The sequence below is a fragment of the Notamacropus eugenii genome, chromosome 2, assembly GCF_028372415.1.
Source record: "Notamacropus eugenii isolate mMacEug1 chromosome 2, mMacEug1.pri_v2, whole genome shotgun sequence".
Taxonomy (NCBI): Eukaryota; Metazoa; Chordata; class Mammalia; order Diprotodontia; family Macropodidae; genus Notamacropus; species Notamacropus eugenii.
In genome coordinates, this window is record NC_092873.1 from 348,527,638 (window position 1) to 348,546,014 (window position 18,377).

The window sequence follows — 18,377 nt, forward strand, 5'->3', positions numbered from 1 at the left end:
ACTTCTTTTCTGGTCAAAACTCGTCTGCTGTGTTATCCAGGAAATTGGGAGTCATTAATCTCGTGAACCGGGAAATTGTTGTGGAGAGCTGGACAGGTCTCCATCCCGCTGACACTCCAGATGTCTTAGTGATGATATTGGTTGACATTTACATAGTGCTTCACGCTTTGCACAGCGCCTTAAAAGCTTTAGAACAATCCTGTAAGGTGTCATCACCATCATCTTGACTGTAAATACAGCATTCCTTACACTTTCACACAGTTCATGTTCACCGTAAGTTATATATCAACTATTCCTCAGATCCCTCCCTTCCCTCAGGGGAGCTCCATGGCCCTGCCCCCTCTACAACAACCCCAGCACTTTCTTGGACATGGAGCCAGAGGGCCTTCAGTGACTGGGGACCAACCCCTCCCTCCCCCACAGCTCGAGCAGCTTCAGTGCCCAGAGCAGAGGGCCCCTCAGGCTGCATAGCTGCCACTGCTGCTGCAGCCAAAAGAGAAAACCTCAGTTAGTTCTTGAGAGCTGTTCAGAACCATCCCATAATGAGACTTGTTTGACTTTTGTTACAGAATAGTCAGTAGCAAATTTAGAAGTGGAGATGAGGTTGTAGGCAGATTCATTATAATTGATGCTCTGTTATGATTGAATGAATCCAAATGGCAAACCTGTGTGAGCAAAGAGTGACTTGCTGCTGTTTGCTGTATACAACTATATACAGTATGAACTGCCAGTGCCATCCTCTCCAGGCCAGGGGAGATAAGGACAATGGAAGGGAAAAGCCAGCACCACTCTGTGCCCTGAGAAACTTATTCACCAGATCAAATCAGCAAATATTCTTTGACTTGCCTATTTAAGTCAACAGTCATTTATCAAGAAGTGCCCACTGTGTGCCAAACATTGTACCAAGTTCTAAAGATACAAAGAGACAAAAAGACACTTTCTGCTTTGCAAGAGCTCACAGTGTAATGCAGGAGACAGTGTTCAAATTGCTGTGTACAAACCAGCTGTATTCAAAATAAATTAGAGATAATCACCAGAGGGAAGGTACTACCATTAGAGGAGATTGGGAAGGGCTTCTTGTAGGAGGCAGCATTTTAACTAGGACTTGAAGGACATGTTGCACTAGGTCTTGAGGGGCATGCAAGGAAGTATAAGGTATGGTTCCCTGTCCTAAAAGAGCTTACAAACGTAAATGCAGCTTGGGAGATAAGGCACACACATGAAAAGATAACCAACAATGCAAGGCAGTGTAGTATGGAAAGGGGCAGATAAGTGGTATAGAAAATACATGCTCCCAGAGTTCCAAGGTCACTGCCAGCCAGGCCAGTTAGGCACCAACCTCAAGAGGTTTGAGCAGTACACACTCTGGTATCACGTTCCTCTAAGAATGAATTGGGGATAGGGAGGGGAGGCCTACAGCAGCTCCAAAATGTCCCTCTAAAATCCTCCTTCAGGAAGTGACCAAAACAAACCTTTATTGTATCTGGATGCTGACCCCTATCCTTGGTGCTTGACCCCTCTCTGTTTCTTACCTGCTTGTTCTTACTATCCCTGAGATGATCCTTTGGATGAATGGGGCACAGGGGATTGAGGGCAGGGAGGGGACTCCCAACAGGCTCTTGCACATGCCCATTGAAGCAGAGCATTTCTCCCTTTGACAGCCGATCTGACAGTCTAGACCAAATCCCCAACAATGTAGCCCATGCAACAGAGGGGAAAATGACCCCTGCTTGTTGGAAGGCAAAGCGTCGAAATAAGACTGGGAAGAAACGAAAGAAGAAAAGCACCAAGGTTCCAGGCCAGAGGGGTGGACCCTTGGCCAGGCCCCTCCCTAAGACTCCTGAGCAAGAAAGCTGCATGGTCCCTGTGCAGGTGAGTGAACTGAGCTCTGCCAATGTGTGTGGGCAGAGGTGCCAGGGATGTAGGGGCAGGTGTAGAGTGATAGAGCTCGTGTGAGGCTTTGGTCTAATGCTCATGTTTTCCTGCTAGGAGGATGAGTCCTCAGGCCCATATTTCAGCAATGTCCCTCAGTTCGCCAACCCTCCAAAGGAGATGCTCCACAGCCCGTTGGTTTTTGAGAAAGTTGGAGCAGGCCTGCATTCAGCACTGAAAACCCACCCTCGAGCTGAACTCCATAAACTGATCAGCCCAGTGCAGTGCCTGAACCACGTGTGGAAACTTCATCACCCCAAGGACTTCATCCCCCAATCAGACCTACTGCGCTCTTCTCCCTACAAGAGACTTCCCCATCCTTTCCCCTTCTCCCCACTTCTTGTTCAAAAGCCCAGACCCTTAGGGACCTTCTTGCTGGGTAACTTGACCCATGTAGATAGCCAGCGCCACCTGTCTGGCCTAGGCCTGGAAACTCCCTGCCCGAAGCATCACACCTCTGAGAAGCTTTCCGTGGAGGAATATCTCGTGCATGCCCTGAAAGGGAGTGTGAGTGTGGGGGAGCCCAGGAACCTAACCAGCCTCGCCAGGACCTGGCAGGGAGGAGGGACAGGTCACCAGGGCCCAGTGCCTGAGACAGAAGAGAATGAAGGCGTCCTGCTCACTGAGGTAACCCACCAAGAGCATTCCTCAGGGCAACACGAATCCCCTCTAGGCAACATGGGGCTGGACCTGGGAGGGACAGGAGCCTTAGAAAATCTGCAAGATCCTTTTCTAGTTTCTTACTGGTGAAAAAATTTTTTTTCCTGAATGAAACTGAATAGCCACAACTAGGTGTCAGAAATGATAAGCTGGCACTTCATTCTGAATTATCCATTGTTAGAGCCTGTTAGAATGCGCTTCTGACCCTCTGTCCATGACCACCCCTCTGGGACCAGGCCAGTTCGTCACCAACCTTAAGTGGTTTGCGCCATAGACACTCTGGTATTAATTTGGAGCCTTTTTCTTCACAGCAACCTTACTTACAAAGCTCAAAGGTGCCAGGGCTCAAAAAAGGGTAGTCATTTTTGGATGGAAGCAGAGTTTGGGTAAGAAACACCAGGGCTGAGGGAGTACCACCAAAAATGATAGCTTAGAAACTCTGTCCTGCTCAGTTCTTTGTCCGTCCATTGTTCAGGGTGTGGATTCCTGGCCTTTGATTCTAGCGTGTCTTTCCTTTAGAAACTCAAACCAGTGGATTACGAGTACCAAGAAGAAGTTCACTGGACCAAGAGCCAAGACTGCCTGGGCAGAGGTTCCTTTGGGGCGGTGTACAGAATGGAAGACAAGCAGACCGGGTTTCAGTGTGCTGTCAAAAAGGTATGCAGGGGGCTCTTGAGGATAAGCAGGGCCGCCAGTCATGTGGGAAGCCTGGCGTACGCCCAGCTGTGTTCCTTCCTTGCTTTCTTTCAAGGACGATCACTGAGCAGCTTTGAGTCTGGTGTGTGGTAGAGCCCTGCTGTTGGTGCAGTCTGCTTGGGTCAGGCTAAGAGAGAAGCAGCCATTCTCCCATGGCCCAGAGTAGGAACTATGTTTTTATTAGTATGTGTTCATGTAAATGATTTATGCAGGGCATAACAATGCAGTGATGATTGTCTGAGGCTACCCTGTGGGAGGCCCAGGGTATTAGGCAGCCACAAAGCCTGTCATCAGACAAGAGTGTGGAATGGGACAGAATGGACACTGAGAGACCCCCCCCAGCCGGAGAAAGGGACAGTGTCAGAATGAGATAAAAGGAGAAGGAATTGCAGAATTCTGCCGCTGAAAAGAACTTACCTTCTGATTTTAAAGATGGGTGGAACCCTGTGGGTGAGCAGAAAGGATCCCTCCTCTGCATTCTAAAGACCTGGGTTCAAATTCTGCCTACCACCTATCAAAGTAACTCCTTAGGCTTTGGTGCCTTTATCTGTCGAATGAGGGGGTTGAATGAGGTGGCTTCTCAGGTCCCTTACAGCTCTAGAGTGATGGGCTTTCGGAATTGAAGACCAGAAGACTGAAGCACTTTTTCTAAGGTGAACAGTGTCAAATCCACTCCTGGGATACTGAAGTTTCTTAACTATTTCTACCCCAACATTCAGGGATTTTTTCCAGGTTGAGGGGTAGGGGTGGCCGAGAGGAGGAGTAGGAACACAGACTTGTGATTTCATCCATGTGGGGAGCTCTTGGTGAGCTCAAGCCTTTCTAGCCTCATTGGACATTACTAACCCTCCCTCCCACACTCTGATCCAGGGAAACCGTGCCTCACTCATGACTCTCCATTTCTGGTCTCCATGCTTCTGCCCCAGCCTGGAATTCACTCTCTTTTTAACCATTATCTCCTAAGAGTCTTTCCCTTCCTTTAAGAAGCCACTTAGGCACCATCTTCTGCATGAAGCCTTCCACAGTCCCCCAGATGTTGGTGCCCTCCCTCCCTAACAGGCCTGTATTTAACTACTTGGTGTTAAATAAGTACTTTGTGTATGTGTTAACCATATTTACTCTGTATATATTTTTATTTATGCATGCTGTCTCCCCCATTGAAATGTCGGCTCATTCTGTGTATTTCCATCCCTGGAGCTTAACACACCTGGCACGTGATAGTCATTTAATAAATCCTTGATTAATTGGTATCAGTGCAGATAGGTAGTAGGCATATCAGATTGCCTGGAGCACTCAGAAGTTAAAGGACTTGCCAGTAGAGGCCTGAAGCAGGTTTTTCACTCAGGTTTTTCTTACTCTAGGGCTAGGTCTCTGACCACCATGGCACAATGCATTTCCCTACGCTTATGTCCCAGAGAGCTCGCCACCCAAATGGATAGCAGTTATGGTAGAGAACAAACGTGATTTGTCCTTAACCCCCTGTAGTTAACCAGGACTCAGTTAACCTGACTGCCTATCCAGGGCTTTGTCTCTGATACATTATTATGACACTAGGCAGGAAAAGATCTAAGAGCAGTCAATGGCAGGACCCTAAGCATATTAGCCCTGCTCCTTCTTGACCTCTACCTTGCCTTGTGTCCAGCCTTGTCCTTGCCACGCCCTTCCTGATTCTGATGCCCCCTCTTCTACCTTCTGGCACACAGCTCACATGAGTTAGGTACTTGTCAGCTCCTCCTCTTGACCTCTTCTTGGTGACAACAGCTGAAGGATTTGAGGCAAAAGGTAGAACACACTAATGTCACCTCTTTGATGCAGGGTAAAATGAGTTTAAATGAATAAATCTTAGATTCAAAGACATAAGCTGACAGACATAGAACAAAAGGGATCTAATAAACTGGCTCTGAGTATTGTGTTTAGGCCAAGTGAAAAACAGAAAGCATCATATGGTTTGCAACGTACAGTTGCTGTGACATTAGCCATAGAGATCTAAAATCTAGACTGAGTAAGAATGTGATATGTTCTGTGAGGCCAGGCACAGCCATGGAGTTTGGTGAGAAGGGAAGGAGATATCATGTCACTCTCAGATTGTTAGAGCTGGAAAGGACCTTGGTGATCATCTAACAAATAAATGTATTTTCTATGCTTTGTCTCTCTCCCTCCTCCCCCAGCTTCTGTCCCCAACCAGTGTATTTGGGAGTGAGCCAAACATCAACCCTACTATGTACCGTGCTCCCCTCCCCCCAGGCTAGAGTTTAATCTCCTTTTACGGTAAACTGACCACACTGTTAACCAAACCTGCAAAAGCACTGCATAAACTTAATAACTAAACGCCTCCACTCTCTCTCCCAGAGAGAAGCATAAAATTTTCACCAACATTGGTCATCATCTTCTGCCTAGAGGCTAGGGCCAAATGCCTGACCTTCTCTGTTCAAGTTTGCCACTCAGTCATAAAAAACACTTAGCCATTCCACCCAGCAGGGGGATGGGAAGTTTAAAGTGTGTAAAGTGTATTGAAAGTGAACACTTGAGTTCTGAGGGATGTTACCACTGGACTTCTCAGCTGTTCTCATACTCCTCAGCACCAGCAACAGTAGGGAATCTCTCACTTCCCCCAAAGACAACACAAAAATACATCAAACCAAGGCACATTCAGATTTCCCAACAACAGATCTCCTGCTACAGACAGCCTCGGCTGGCCATCTCAATGCTTTCCCTACCCAAATCTCTTCAATGCAAATTAATTGAGTTCTGATCCCCAGAAGTAGCTGGCAAAGCAGTTCACTAGACAACCCTCCTGTTCTTGTAGCAGGACGTAAGAGGAGGCCTGTACATTTGGGTTCAGTATTGAGGAATAGACCATTACGTTTTGAGCCTGGGAGGATCAGGGGTTAAGGATCAGCACTTACTAAGGGTCAGAAAAACCAGGAAATGATGCTTCCTAGTTCTGTGAGAGGAACTCGGAAGTACAGATGCCACATGATGATGCCAATGTTTCTTGGTTCTCCTTCTAAACCATCAGAGTCACTGATTTACCACATATGGCAAGTGTGTACCATTACTGAAAATCTTTGCATCAGTGGTCAGAACAACTTGGGGTTGTCAGAGGACCTTTTTCTAGATTTGCCACAAATTTGTAAAGGGCAGCTCGGTGGCAAAGTGATTAGAATGCCAGGCCTGGACGCAAAAAGATCTAAGTTTAAATCCAACCTCAGACACTCACTAGCTGTGTGACTCTCAGCAAGTCTCTGACTTGCTTTGTCTAGTGCCCAGCACAGCCCCATGCATTCAGAAACACTCAAATCTCTGCTAAGTCTGAAACATTGCATGGTTATGTTATAACCTACAAATCTTTTGAAATATCAAAAACGCCTTTCAAGTTTGCATTTTTTCATAGTAATGAAGAGATTCTTATCCTAGTGCCAGTTGGTTAAGGATTTTAGAAGTAGGAAGGCTGATAATTAAAAAAAATTTTTTGAGTAAATTCTTAAACCTTTTTACTAAGCCATCTACCACACTGTCTATAACTAAAAAAGCTACATTCTCTCCAGAGAGGCAGCACATGCAAAGTTTCCCATGTAATCAAAGCTTCTGTTATGCTAGATTAGCTGTTCCAAGAACATTACCTTGCTCTACTAAATCACTAAGAAAACCCATATGAGCCATGTTGTAGATCCCTTGAGGGTCCTATGGGGGAGGGGAGTCTGCTACACTGGCACCCTCTGCTGGGCTCAGAAGTGCTTTATTCTAAGAACAACAAGAACTAGTGGGGAGGGGAGGTTCTGATTGGACCGGGAAAAGGTGTGCAGAGCATTTCAGAGCTTGGGTCTGTGACCTTGTAGGTCCCTTTTAATAAAAATCCAAAGCACAGGTGACCAAGAAAATCTGACTAGTAATCTGAATGGAAAGCCAGATTTTGCAATAAGAGACCCAAATGCTAGCAGGCTGAAGGCTGATTTTATAGGAGCTGTGATCAATTTAGATAGAGCCTCATAGCCACCCCTGTTGTTCCTCCTCCCACTCCCCCCATCCTCGGATGAAGAGGGACCATATTCCGTTTTTCTCAGTCGACTCAGTGCTTAGCAAAATGCCAAGAGAGAATGGATGCGGAATAAATACAACAAAATACTGTTTTCCAGCATGATCAGTGGATAGTGCTAAGATATTGTGGTTAATAATGAGCTGTGTGTACTGAAAATATAGATTGCCAGTTTGGGGGCAAGTTTGGTGAAATAAAATAAAATGTACTTAACAATAAAACCTTGACTGTAATTGAGTCATGAATAACTTTCAAAATATTCTATGCTCTTTCATTGCCTCAGAGTTATCATCATAAACAAACAATTAGCATTGTACCAGAAGGGGAGAGAAATTTCTGGTTGAAAGGATGCCAAATAAACCACCTCTTGTTGTCCACTCTGATAGATTGAAGTTACCAACTGATTTTTGTCTCCCCCTTCTGGTTCCTTTCAGGTGCATGTCGGAGTTTTTCGTGCAGAGGAGTTAACGGCATGTGCTGGACTGACATCACCCAATTTTGTCCCTCTGTATGGCGCTGTGAAGGAAGGTCCTTGGATCAACATCTTCATGGAACTGATGGAAGGTAGGAAACAATGGCCGAAGCCCTTCCTCCTCCTGTAGAGTCCATCTCTCTTGGCCCCTCGGAGGTGAGGACCTCTCTCAGCTCCCTCAATTCTTTATTGTCTCTCCTCCCTCTGGTCGGGAGGTTGTTGCTGCTGTGTTTAGGCACTCTTGTTGATGAGGAGCTGAGACCATACTTAATTAGGCGGGGGATCCAGGACAACAGTATTTTTCTTGCACACCACAATCTGAAGATTAGAACTAATTTTTTTTCCTTTTAGGTGGCTCCCTGGGTCAGCTGATAAAACAGAAGGGCTGCCTCCCGGAAGATCGAGCCCTTTATTACTTGGGGCAAGCCTTGGAAGGGCTGGAATATCTCCATACCCAAAGGATTCTCCACGGAGATGTGAAAGGTGAAATTCACAGTCCTGTCATCCTGACCTACAGTTGGTTATGTTCACAGGACCTTTGGCCAGAAGTTCCTGGACTCCAGCTTGCTGGATGATTAGTCTTCCTATTCTTACTTCCTTACCCATCATCCTCTAGTCCAGAGGTTCTTAACCTGGGGTCTGTGAACTTTTTATTTTTTAAGTATTTTTTTAACTATTTCACTATAATTTATTTCTTTTGTAATTCTGTGTATTTTTCGATACATTTAAAAATATTATTCTGAGAAGAAATCTATAGGTTTCACTAGACTGCCAAAGGAGCCTATGACAATCAGTCAGTATTTATTAAGCACCTACTATGTGCTTGAGCTAAGTGTTGGGGATACAAAAGAGGCAAAGTCCCTGCCTTCAGGAAGTTTACAATCTAACGTGGTAGACAAAATGCAAACAAATATATGTAAAGCAAGCTACATGCAGGATGAATAGGGAGTAGTTAGCCGAGGGGAGGTTCTAGAATTATTGACCTCATAAAGGCTAAGAATCTATTATCTATCTAGTCAAAGGGAAAATGTGTTATCAGTGCTCTTGATTCCTGACCATAGTAATTTATAGTAATTGGTATTGTTGGAGAACTGACAATAGTCATCCTAACATCAACAATTCCAGAATAGGTTTGGAAATGCTAAATGTGTACTTTACAAAATGGAATTCTGGAGGCAGTGCCACCAAAAGGGCATCTTGGGCATCCTTTTTCCCTTCCTTCCTTGCATGCCAGCCTTGCCTTAATGGCACGTGTGCCAAACTGACCAGCACCTCCTGCCCTGGAGAGACTGAAAGTGGAGTGGAATGAATGACAGAGTTTACCAAGCTTTGGGAAGGAAGTTTACAGAGTTGGAGTCCAGTTCTAGTCTGAGCTGTAACCCTCTCCCTTTTATGAGTAATGAAGTTAATTAGAAACATTCCCAGCTGCTCTGAGTTAGCCAGAACATGGACTCATTGAGGACCAGAGCAGGCTAAGCTGGGGTGGTGTGTGAAGCAGCATCACTCCCCTCCCTGATCCTCATCTTCCTTTGGTCTCCCAACAGCTGACAATGTTCTCTTGTCTGGTGATGGCAGCCGGGCCCTCCTCTGTGACTTTGGCCATTCCACCAGTTTGCAGCCTGATGGCTTGGGAAAGTCCCTTCTTACAGGTAAGGTCCATCTCCTAGATTCAGAATCTATCAAGGTTCTTAGATTAACCCCACTTTTGTGACCATAGTTAATTGAGTGGCCAATAATAGTGTCAACAAAACTACCATTTTTGACTCACATGCTTGAAGACATCTTTCTTTTCACCCAGTCCCTGCATTTTAAAATGTATTTATTTTGATTGAAGAAAAAACTAACTTAGCCATATCTGATCCTTTCTATTGAGAAAGTCTTGTTGGGGATTCTAAGTATAAATTTATTTTCATTGTCTGACTTCCACACAGCACATTAAAGATGAAGCTTAGTACAGATGTCAAGAACCATTATAGAAAGTTTAACAAAAAGAGATTGTACTGTATGTGTTTTCATCAATTTGATTCCATCAACTATGAATTTCATTTGGAAGACTTGTATCTTTAAAGTACCTTTACAAAATGACATTGGAGGGAACCATGGGAGATCAGTGGGTGGTTATCCCCCAGCCTCCTGCTTGTTAGAATTCCAAGAAATGTTTTTACCCTTGTCTTTGTAGGGAATTACATCCCTGGCACCGAGACACACATGGCTCCAGAAGTGGTGATGGGAAAACGCTGTGACTCCAAGGTAGATATCTGGAGCAGCTGCTGCATGATGCTGCACATGCTCAATGGGTGTCACCCTTGGACCCAGTACTATAGTCGGCCTCTCTGCCTCAAGGTGAGTGATGCCTGAATGGGTCAGGGATTCCCCCACCACCACATCCATGTGCCCTCCCAGCTTCCTGCTGCCTGACCTTTGCTATCCCTACCTAACATTGTTCTTCTTTTTGGTAGAGAGACCCTAGGCCAAGCCATTGCTTGTACATTCTTCAGGGTCTCAAGCTAGAGCCAAATTTTTAACATTTTTGACACCAAAGCAGAGTATTTGTTAGGAAGAGAAAAGGAACATAGAGGAGTTATTCCTCAAGACAAGGCCCACCTATGTTTCTTTCTGAATCTCACAGATTGCCAATGAGCCACCACCTGTGAGAGAGATTCCCCCCTCCTGCACCCCTCTTACTGCTCAGGCCATCCAGAAAGGATTGGAGAAGGAGCCTGTACAGAGGGCATCTGCCACAGAGCTAAGGAGAAAGATCTGTCTGGCATTGCAGCATGGTAAGGAATTTAATACTTCTCTGACCAGGCTATTATTCTCTCCAAGTCAGGGGCCTCAGATCCATTTGACAAAATAAGGCAGGATTCCCAAACTGTGCTGTTGATCTAGTCCACAAATATAGCATCCTGTGGGCCCACCCCTCCCCGGGAGCATTGACTCTGAGTAGAAGGGGGCTTTTGGAGCAAGTGAAGACTAGTTTACAATTGGAGTCTGAAACTGGATCTCTGGATTGCTTCCATTGCAGGGAAATTTTCTTCCCTAATCCCCAGTCTCAGAATTTTCTCTTTGCTATTAATTGAGACCTTCTCCCTAGTCTGTTTGCAGCTTCTTAATCATATAGTTACCAATATTAAAAGCAGAGTAAAAGAAATGGACTGAAGTCACTCCCAGATAGGTGTGTGTCTCTGAAGCATCCTCCAGACTCTGGAAACCATGTCCATTCCCTTCCCCATGGGCCTTTCTCTGTCTCTCCATCAGCCTATTCACGAGCTCACCCAGGATGAAGATCCCTTACCAATATCCCCTTTCCAGCCACCTCAGGACCCCATAGAAAAGTAGATGTGGTGCAAAGAGTGTCCATCCTCCCTAAAATATCTAACATAGGTGTCCTTTGTGTTTTGTAGTGGGAGGTTTGAAAAGTCCTTGGAGAGGACAGTACAAGGAACCAAGACAGTTACCTTCAAACAAAGAGAACAGTCTCGAAATACTGGAATCCTTGTCTCTATCAAGTAGGCTCATCCCAGAGGCTCCAGGGCCTGGGCTGGCCATTGAGGCAGTGGGCTTAACCCCCAAACTCCAGCCACCTTTACCACCAGAGCCACCAGAGCGAAATAAGTTGTTGCCTCCAAGGCTGAGCCAGGAGGAGTCGGGGACCTGGGAGCCTCTGCCCCTTTCTTCCCTGGGCCATGTCCCCGCCAAAGGCTACACTTCAGGGGAACGAAAATCAGCCTCTTCAGATGAGGAACTTCAGCAGCTTGAGATAGGTAATGACCTTCTCTTGAGACCATCTAGGCCCAGTCACTGAGAGGACCTGTTCTTCTTCCCATAGCTTCGTGTTTTGTGGGTCCTCTTCTCTGCACTCTCTAATGGGACTCCCTGCTTTGCCTTGAGCCTCTCTGGTCTCTGGACCTGAGTCCTTCCCAGGGTGGGGGAGTCAGCACTCTGCTGGTGTTTTTATCTTCTCCTGCTGTTTCTTGCAGAATTATTTCTGAACAGCCTGTCTCAGCCATACTCCCTAGAGGAACAGGAGCAAATGCTTTCATGTCTCAGCATTGACAGCCTCTCCCTGTCTGATGCTGGTGAGAAGGTAAATAACTCATTTCCCAAGGACAATTCTGGGGCTTTCGATTATGCACACAGCCTGTATCTCATAGGATGGGTTCATATTGAGAAATTAGATTGGTTGATACTTGTAGGTGCTCGTGAATGGCCTGGGTATAAGTAGAGAAAAAAGCAAGCAAATTCCTTTGCCCCAGTTTTGTCCATCTCCTTTCCTTTAGTAATCAGAAAACAGCATCCCATAGGGAGACTTTTTAATGAAGAATACAGTCCAGCTTCAGCTGATATAGAAGTGGGTCCAGATAACCCCAGGACATAGCAGAACTAATTGGTTTATTGGCCCTCATTCAAATGATTTCGCTCTCCCTTTATGTCAGGCCCTTCATAGGCTCCTGCTCAAATCCCTGAAGGTTGTACGAGTATCAACCTGGGCCAGTGATCCTGTCTGGAACTTAACTGTTTCTCTACCCATTTTAGAAGGAAGGAGGCACCTTTCTCCAAAATGTGACAGACAGAAAATTAGCCTCACTCCTGGGTTGCAATTGCAAAAACAGGTAATAAGCAGGCTGACTTTGTTCCCTTTTGATTTCAGAACCTGTCCAAGGTTTCTCAGAGCTTACGAGAGAACTTCAGCTCTGGAATCCATTCATGGAACAGTCAGGCAGATGGGCAGAGTTTCAGCTGGAACAACCTACTGGGGCGAAGTCGGCACACAGACATGCCCAGCTATTTCAATGGTAGGATCAGTTGCCCACCTAGCCCAGGCTGCCCTGGCCCTACATCTTTAGAATGACATTCAGTCTGCACAAGAACATTGAGTCATTCGTCATTTCCCTCTCCTGTTAGCTCATACCAGGAGGAGTTTTCAGGACTTGACTCACCTATTCAGCAAATAGGCTACTGGATGAAAGCCCTTCTCCATCTATGGCTTTTTCCAGCAGAGCAGTAGGAAAAATTTTGTCTTCAACATTTTGTGAATTTTGGACTTTTTAGGGTATTGGAAGGACCCTGTCTGACTTAGATAAGCAGATAATATCTTCCACCTTAGAAGGGAGCCAAAAAGAGAAAATGAATTCATTTTATCAGCTGAATAGGAAAAGGAGAAAACCGGTCCCTTGGGATATGTCAGCCCAGAACTCAATAATTCCTCTGTGGCTGCCACAATCCAGGACACCCTGCGGTTGTGCCTTGGCCCTGGAATCCTCAGTGTGATGATGCCAGACCACGGGGGAAGGGAGGGAGGGCAGGAGAAAATGACCTTATTTTGAAACTTGGCTCACAAGCCTGGTTTTGTGGCTTTGCAAGTAGACTTAGAAACTCCCATCATCACATAAAAAATTTCCCCAGCCCTTCCCAGTTACCAGTGCCATATTGATGATGCATTGCATTGGATAGTACAGGATATCAGTGATCAAAGACAGTGGGTTATATGTTTAAATTCTTAGTTGCCCACAACCTGAGTAATAGCCACTGGGTTATTTTCTGTTTTGGCTTTTACTTTTGTAACATCTACATTAATCTGCATCAAAATTGGAATGTGTGTTTCTGTGTCTGTAACACCCTAAAAGTCAGTTGCAGCCCTTCACATTTGAGAGCCACGTATCAGCAGAACACTTCTAAAGGGGAAACAGTCAAATAGCTTTAGGCATAGTCTCTTCAGTTTTCTTTCATGGCAAAAGATAAATTTCCTCTTTCCTTCAGATAAGTGGGAATCCATAGGTGATTACAGAATAACCTTAACAGAAGGCTCAAATCCTATTCCCCCACCCTAGTCTTCCCCAGCTTTAAGGATCTCACATCTTGGGACTTCTCTCCTGCTCATGATCAAACCTGTCTTTCAGGTGTGAAAATCCAAATCCAGTCCCTAAACGGTGAACACCTGCATATACGAGAGTTCCACCGAGCCAAGGTGGGAGACATCGCTACGGGAATCAGCAGCCAGGTAAGATGGCAGAGACCACCTCAGGGAGCAGGATCGTAAAGTAAAAGAAGTGGGAAGCGCACAAAGTAGCTGACTAAGGCATGATGTCTTGTGCCTTTGCTGACTGCCTCTGGCCAGAGATGGGAAAGTATAGGAGGATAGACCAGAGGCTTCTGAGCTTAATGATGGCAAGGGGAATGCCAGACTTGTAAGGAAAAGCCTTATTTCACAAGAGGTTTTGGTTCTTAATAGTGGCATAACATAGTCTGCATTGACTACTGAATGCCCCTCTGAACCTTCTCTGTCCTTCACTCCAATCCCTAGATCCCTGCCTCTGCATTCAGCCTGGTGACCAAGGATGGGAAGCCTGTACACTATGACATGGAGGTGCCCGACTCAGGCATCGATCTTCAGTGCACCCTGGCTCCCGACTGCAGCTTCACTTGGACCTGGAGAGTTAAGCATGGGCAGCTGGAGAATAGGCCCTAGCATTCCCTCCCTTTCAGTCCCAAAGCTTGGGATCCTAGAAATCAGCCTTGGAAGTCCTGGAATAAGTACCAGCTTTGGATTCTGCTTGGCTTGGCCTTCTCCAAGGGACTTGGCATCTGGTAGTAAGGATGGAAGTTGGAAACCACAAAGCTGGTACTTGGGAACTTCTGATGGTCCGCCCAGCAGCCCACCAGTGTGATGGAGAACTGGTGTGTCTGTGTGTGTGTGTGTGAGTCCTGACTAAGTGAACTGGTATGGGCCTTGCTGTGTGTGGAGGAGGAAGACATTTAAAATCTTCCTTCCTAGGAATAGAAAGGAGTTCCCTCTCTTGGCAGAGAAAAGATGCTGTGGCTTGTTCTGCAGCAGTGAATCACCTTATAGCAATAGGGAGAGATCAGCTTTGAATCTGAAGTTGAAGGGAAATGTGGGACAGCCACTTTGCCCTGCTTTCCTCCCAGAAAGTAGGTGTGAACAGGATGACTTTCTGGAAGGTGCTCACCTGTTTCCATTTACTGGAACTGGTGAGGAGGATGGGGTGCTTCCTGAAGTTAATGAGGAGGCTGGGGCGTTCAGTTTTGTGATCCACTCTGGCCAGGCTGCACTCCACCTGCTCCCCTTCATGCTGCAGGGAGGGCCTTGCTATGACCCAGTCTTCTCTGGCTCTCTTCCTGTTTAAAATGAGAGACTTTCAAATGCAAAGCAAAAAAACAAAACAAACCCTAAAGGCATAATTTCATTTTTGGCTAGGGGAGACATATCTGTTTGAGAAGGTGTTTGTGTGACACGTCTCGATAGAATGGAGCTTGCCAGAACCCACAGTGCCTGATGGGTGTTTTCTGCACTGTCATTTACTATCGGCAAATGGCCTATTCCGTGAGTTTCTCTTTCCCACTTCCATCTTAGAAGCCAGACTGACTAGAGCTCCTGGGTACTGCACGTTGGAGAAGTCCTTTATCTTCCCAGGTAGAGAGGTTAGCATCAGGCAGTTTCAGAGTTCCCTTCATGTACAACTGAATTGGAACTAACTGGGCATCAGGAGAGAACCATATTTTATTCCCAGCTCTACCAATGCTTCTGGGACTTCAGGCACATTGACTCTCCCTTAGTTTTCTCATATGTAAAAGTGGTTGCAGTTAATCTCTCATTTCTAAGGATGTGGTGATGACACAGTGAGATCATCGACATGAAAGCACTTTGCAAAGTGAAGTACCCCCCATAATGCCAGTTCTTATTGGTTCTAGCTGCTGGGTCCAGCCAGACCAGAGCCTCAGCCTCTTGATTTCATTCACTTGTCAAGTGTCCCATGCAACAGGGACCCAGTGAGGCAGGTCAGGGCACTGAGATGCCTTTGCCAGCTTGGGCCGGGAGAGTCCATGTCCCTCTCAAGCACCAACAGCAGCACTTTGAGTCCTCATGCAGCCTAAAGCACTTTGGCAGCGTTGCTGCCCCCTTTGAGGGCAAGTCAGTTTCCTTGTGTCCTCTGCCTTTCATTTTTACACTTAAACAGATAATTGTAAAGCTCTAAGCAGAATGAACTCAAAGATTTCCCACCTACTTCTCTCCCCATTCCCCACCCACCTGGGAGAGGGGCTGAAAGGACTTTAGCCTTTGTCAGGGGCAGAGCAAGGCGTAAATATTGACTTTCTGGCTCCTGCCCCCTTCCCATTCTGATCACTGTGCCCTCGCCATGTAGCATTAAGCCAGCTGTGAACTGTTTACATTTAGGAGGAGGGACAGTCATGATACCACCAGCCCCATAGCTAATCTGGAATGGGAGTCTCCTCACTCTGGCCTCCTCCCTTGGGTCTCTACAAACAGGTCCATCAGAGGATACTGAGCCCCCTCCGAAGGCTTTGACATGGCTCTGTTCCCACCAGAACTTTCGGTGCCATCATGGGCATAGGAGTGGAGTTAGATCAAGTTTAGGGGTCTGAGAGCCTCAGAGTCTGACGGATGAGTGTAGATGAGCAACAGCGTGTTCCAGTGGAAGGTCTGAAGTCAGATGACCTCATTTCAAATCCTGCCTCTGCTCCTTACTTGTATCACCCTGTGCAAGTCCTTTAGGCTCTCTGACCTTCAGTTTCCTCATTTATAAAGAGAAAGTTGGACTAAAAGATGGCCTAAGGTCCGTTCCAGCTCTAACTCTATGACCCAGACATGTGAAGGACATCTTCAAGTTCCTTAATATGATTTCTCCATGAAAGGAAGGGCAGGAACACGTGAGGGCCCAGATTTCTCCAGTCTTTCCACCTGAGTGCAGCTACTGAGAACCCCAAATGCCAACAGACACTACTGTCACCAAACACTGGAGAACAAGTCCTTCTGTCTCATTAATGCCCTCCTTGCACCATCAGTGTCAACAAGGAAGGACTAACTTTTCAGAGTTGGATTATACGTGTTGCCTTTTTTTTTTTTTTTTAACAATAAAGTTTGGAATGGTGATTATTTTCCTAAACAAGTATGTCTCCTCTTGCCTGATTGTACTTGAGGCCTTGATGCTCCTCTTGGCAGCTGACCTGAAACCTCCTCTGACCTCTGGGTGGAGTCTTTCTAGACTGTTCTCTTATTTCATGCTAGAAGTGTTTTCAGAGTCTTTAGCTTGTGCCCTCCCCAACTTCTACAGCTGAGTCTGGAGCTCCATGCACGCAAACCAAGCCAGGTGCTCCACCCGGCAGCAGGGAAGTCCCTGGACACCATCCAAAAACCAGACCAGGAGGAGAGGGGGCTGACATGGGACCAACACACCTAGTGGCTTAATGACTGGCCCTCCCAACCCAACTGAACCCAGTCCTGAGCATCCAGGATTAAGGAAGTATATGAGAGCTGCCAGAGTATGTAAAAAAGGGGTATGAAACACACCTCCCAACACAAATTTTCCACCCCAGCAGCTACCCACCAGAGGAAAACTGACACAGGCCCACAGTCTTTGAGTGTGCTGTACATCTTAGAGGCTGGGAGACAACCACTTGTGGCTCAATTCCTGTTAGCCTGCGAACCCCTCCCCTCCCCCAAGAGGCAGTAGGTAGAGTGCCTGAAACCACTGGACTAGGAGGACCTGAGTTCTCTTGGTTTACTATGTTGGTGGAAGATGAACTTAATCTGAATCTGAGACCCTTAAAACACCAGGTGAATGAGGGAGGGTCCTGCCCCCAGGCTCCAGGATTTATCCAGTCTTGGGGAGAGTGTCATGGGGAACAAAACACTGGACCTGGAGTCAGGAAGTCCTGGATTCAAATTCTCTCTGAGACTTGAGAAGATCTTTGGGCATCTGTGTGTGTTGCACTCTTTCCTTCTAATGTGTCTAACCAGAGCTTCCACACGCACTGAAACCTGACCAGTGTACCATGGTCATGGGGATGAGGGCAGGAATGGAGATGCTACGGCTCAGTGAGCCCTCTACAGTACTATGGAAACCACTGAGGGAGAGTCAGGAAGGAGGCTGGCGGGTATGTAAGGTTACTTGAGGTGCAGTAGCCTTGCCAGAGAATTACCCACTCGGTGCCAAGCAGAGGAAAGTCAGACACAGGACAGGAAAAAGTGGAGGATGTTTCCATATGCAAAAGTAGGGAGAGAGGAAGTGAAAGAACTTGTGTATGTGTTATGTGTGTGGAGAAGCAATATCATTTATACTGATAATATAAGGACACAACCCTGGGAAAGAAGTGCTTTTTATCCCCATTTTACAGACAGAGAAACTGAGGCCGAGGTTCAATGACTTGCCGAAGGTCCTGTAGGAACAGCTAGGTGGCACAGTGGAAAGGGTGTCAGACATCTTCCCGCCTGAGACAGAAAGAAAGAGCTAACTGCTCCCACGCCTCTGCCAAGAAGACCCCCCAGGGGTCAGGACAGCAAGGTCCCGCAGGGGGCAGAATCGAGTCTGGGACTTGCACGAGGTCACACACCGGTGTCCGAGGCTCTTCGGACCCCAGGTACGATACCCGGCACGCCCGCGCCACTCGGCTGCCCCCTAGGAGCGAAGGGCCCGGCCGGCCGGAGCCGGTGCGCGGAGCCCAGCACCCCAGGGAGCTGAGGCTGGAAGGAGAGTCTGGAGAGGAGCACGGCCAACAGGTCGGCGGTGCGCTTTTACCTCGCTCTTCCCCTGCCTCCCCGCC

General features: G+C 46.7%; 1 protein-coding gene across 2 annotated transcripts in view; it reads left to right on the forward strand.

Moving 5' to 3' along the window:
* MAP3K14 (mitogen-activated protein kinase kinase kinase 14) overlaps positions 1 to 16,723 on the forward strand; it is a 43,669-nt gene extending 26,946 nt beyond the window's left edge. For both annotated transcript variants that reach the window (XM_072645961.1, XM_072645960.1), the window contains exons 4-16: positions 1,662 to 1,872; positions 1,990 to 2,559; positions 3,112 to 3,249; positions 7,759 to 7,888; positions 8,148 to 8,279; positions 9,341 to 9,445; positions 9,976 to 10,139; positions 10,426 to 10,576; positions 11,201 to 11,560; positions 11,777 to 11,883; positions 12,448 to 12,592; positions 13,697 to 13,797; positions 14,101 to 16,723. In XM_072645961.1, coding sequence (XP_072502062.1) covers positions 1,662 to 1,872; positions 1,990 to 2,559; positions 3,112 to 3,249; positions 7,759 to 7,888; positions 8,148 to 8,279; positions 9,341 to 9,445; positions 9,976 to 10,139; positions 10,426 to 10,576; positions 11,201 to 11,560; positions 11,777 to 11,883; positions 12,448 to 12,592; positions 13,697 to 13,797; positions 14,101 to 14,265 — 2,479 coding nt within the window. In that variant the 3' untranslated portion in view covers positions 14,266 to 16,723. The remainder of the gene's footprint in view (positions 1 to 1,661; positions 1,873 to 1,989; positions 2,560 to 3,111; positions 3,250 to 7,758; positions 7,889 to 8,147; positions 8,280 to 9,340; positions 9,446 to 9,975; positions 10,140 to 10,425; positions 10,577 to 11,200; positions 11,561 to 11,776; positions 11,884 to 12,447; positions 12,593 to 13,696; positions 13,798 to 14,100) is intronic.
* The last annotated feature ends 1,654 nt before the right edge of the window (positions 16,724 to 18,377 follow it).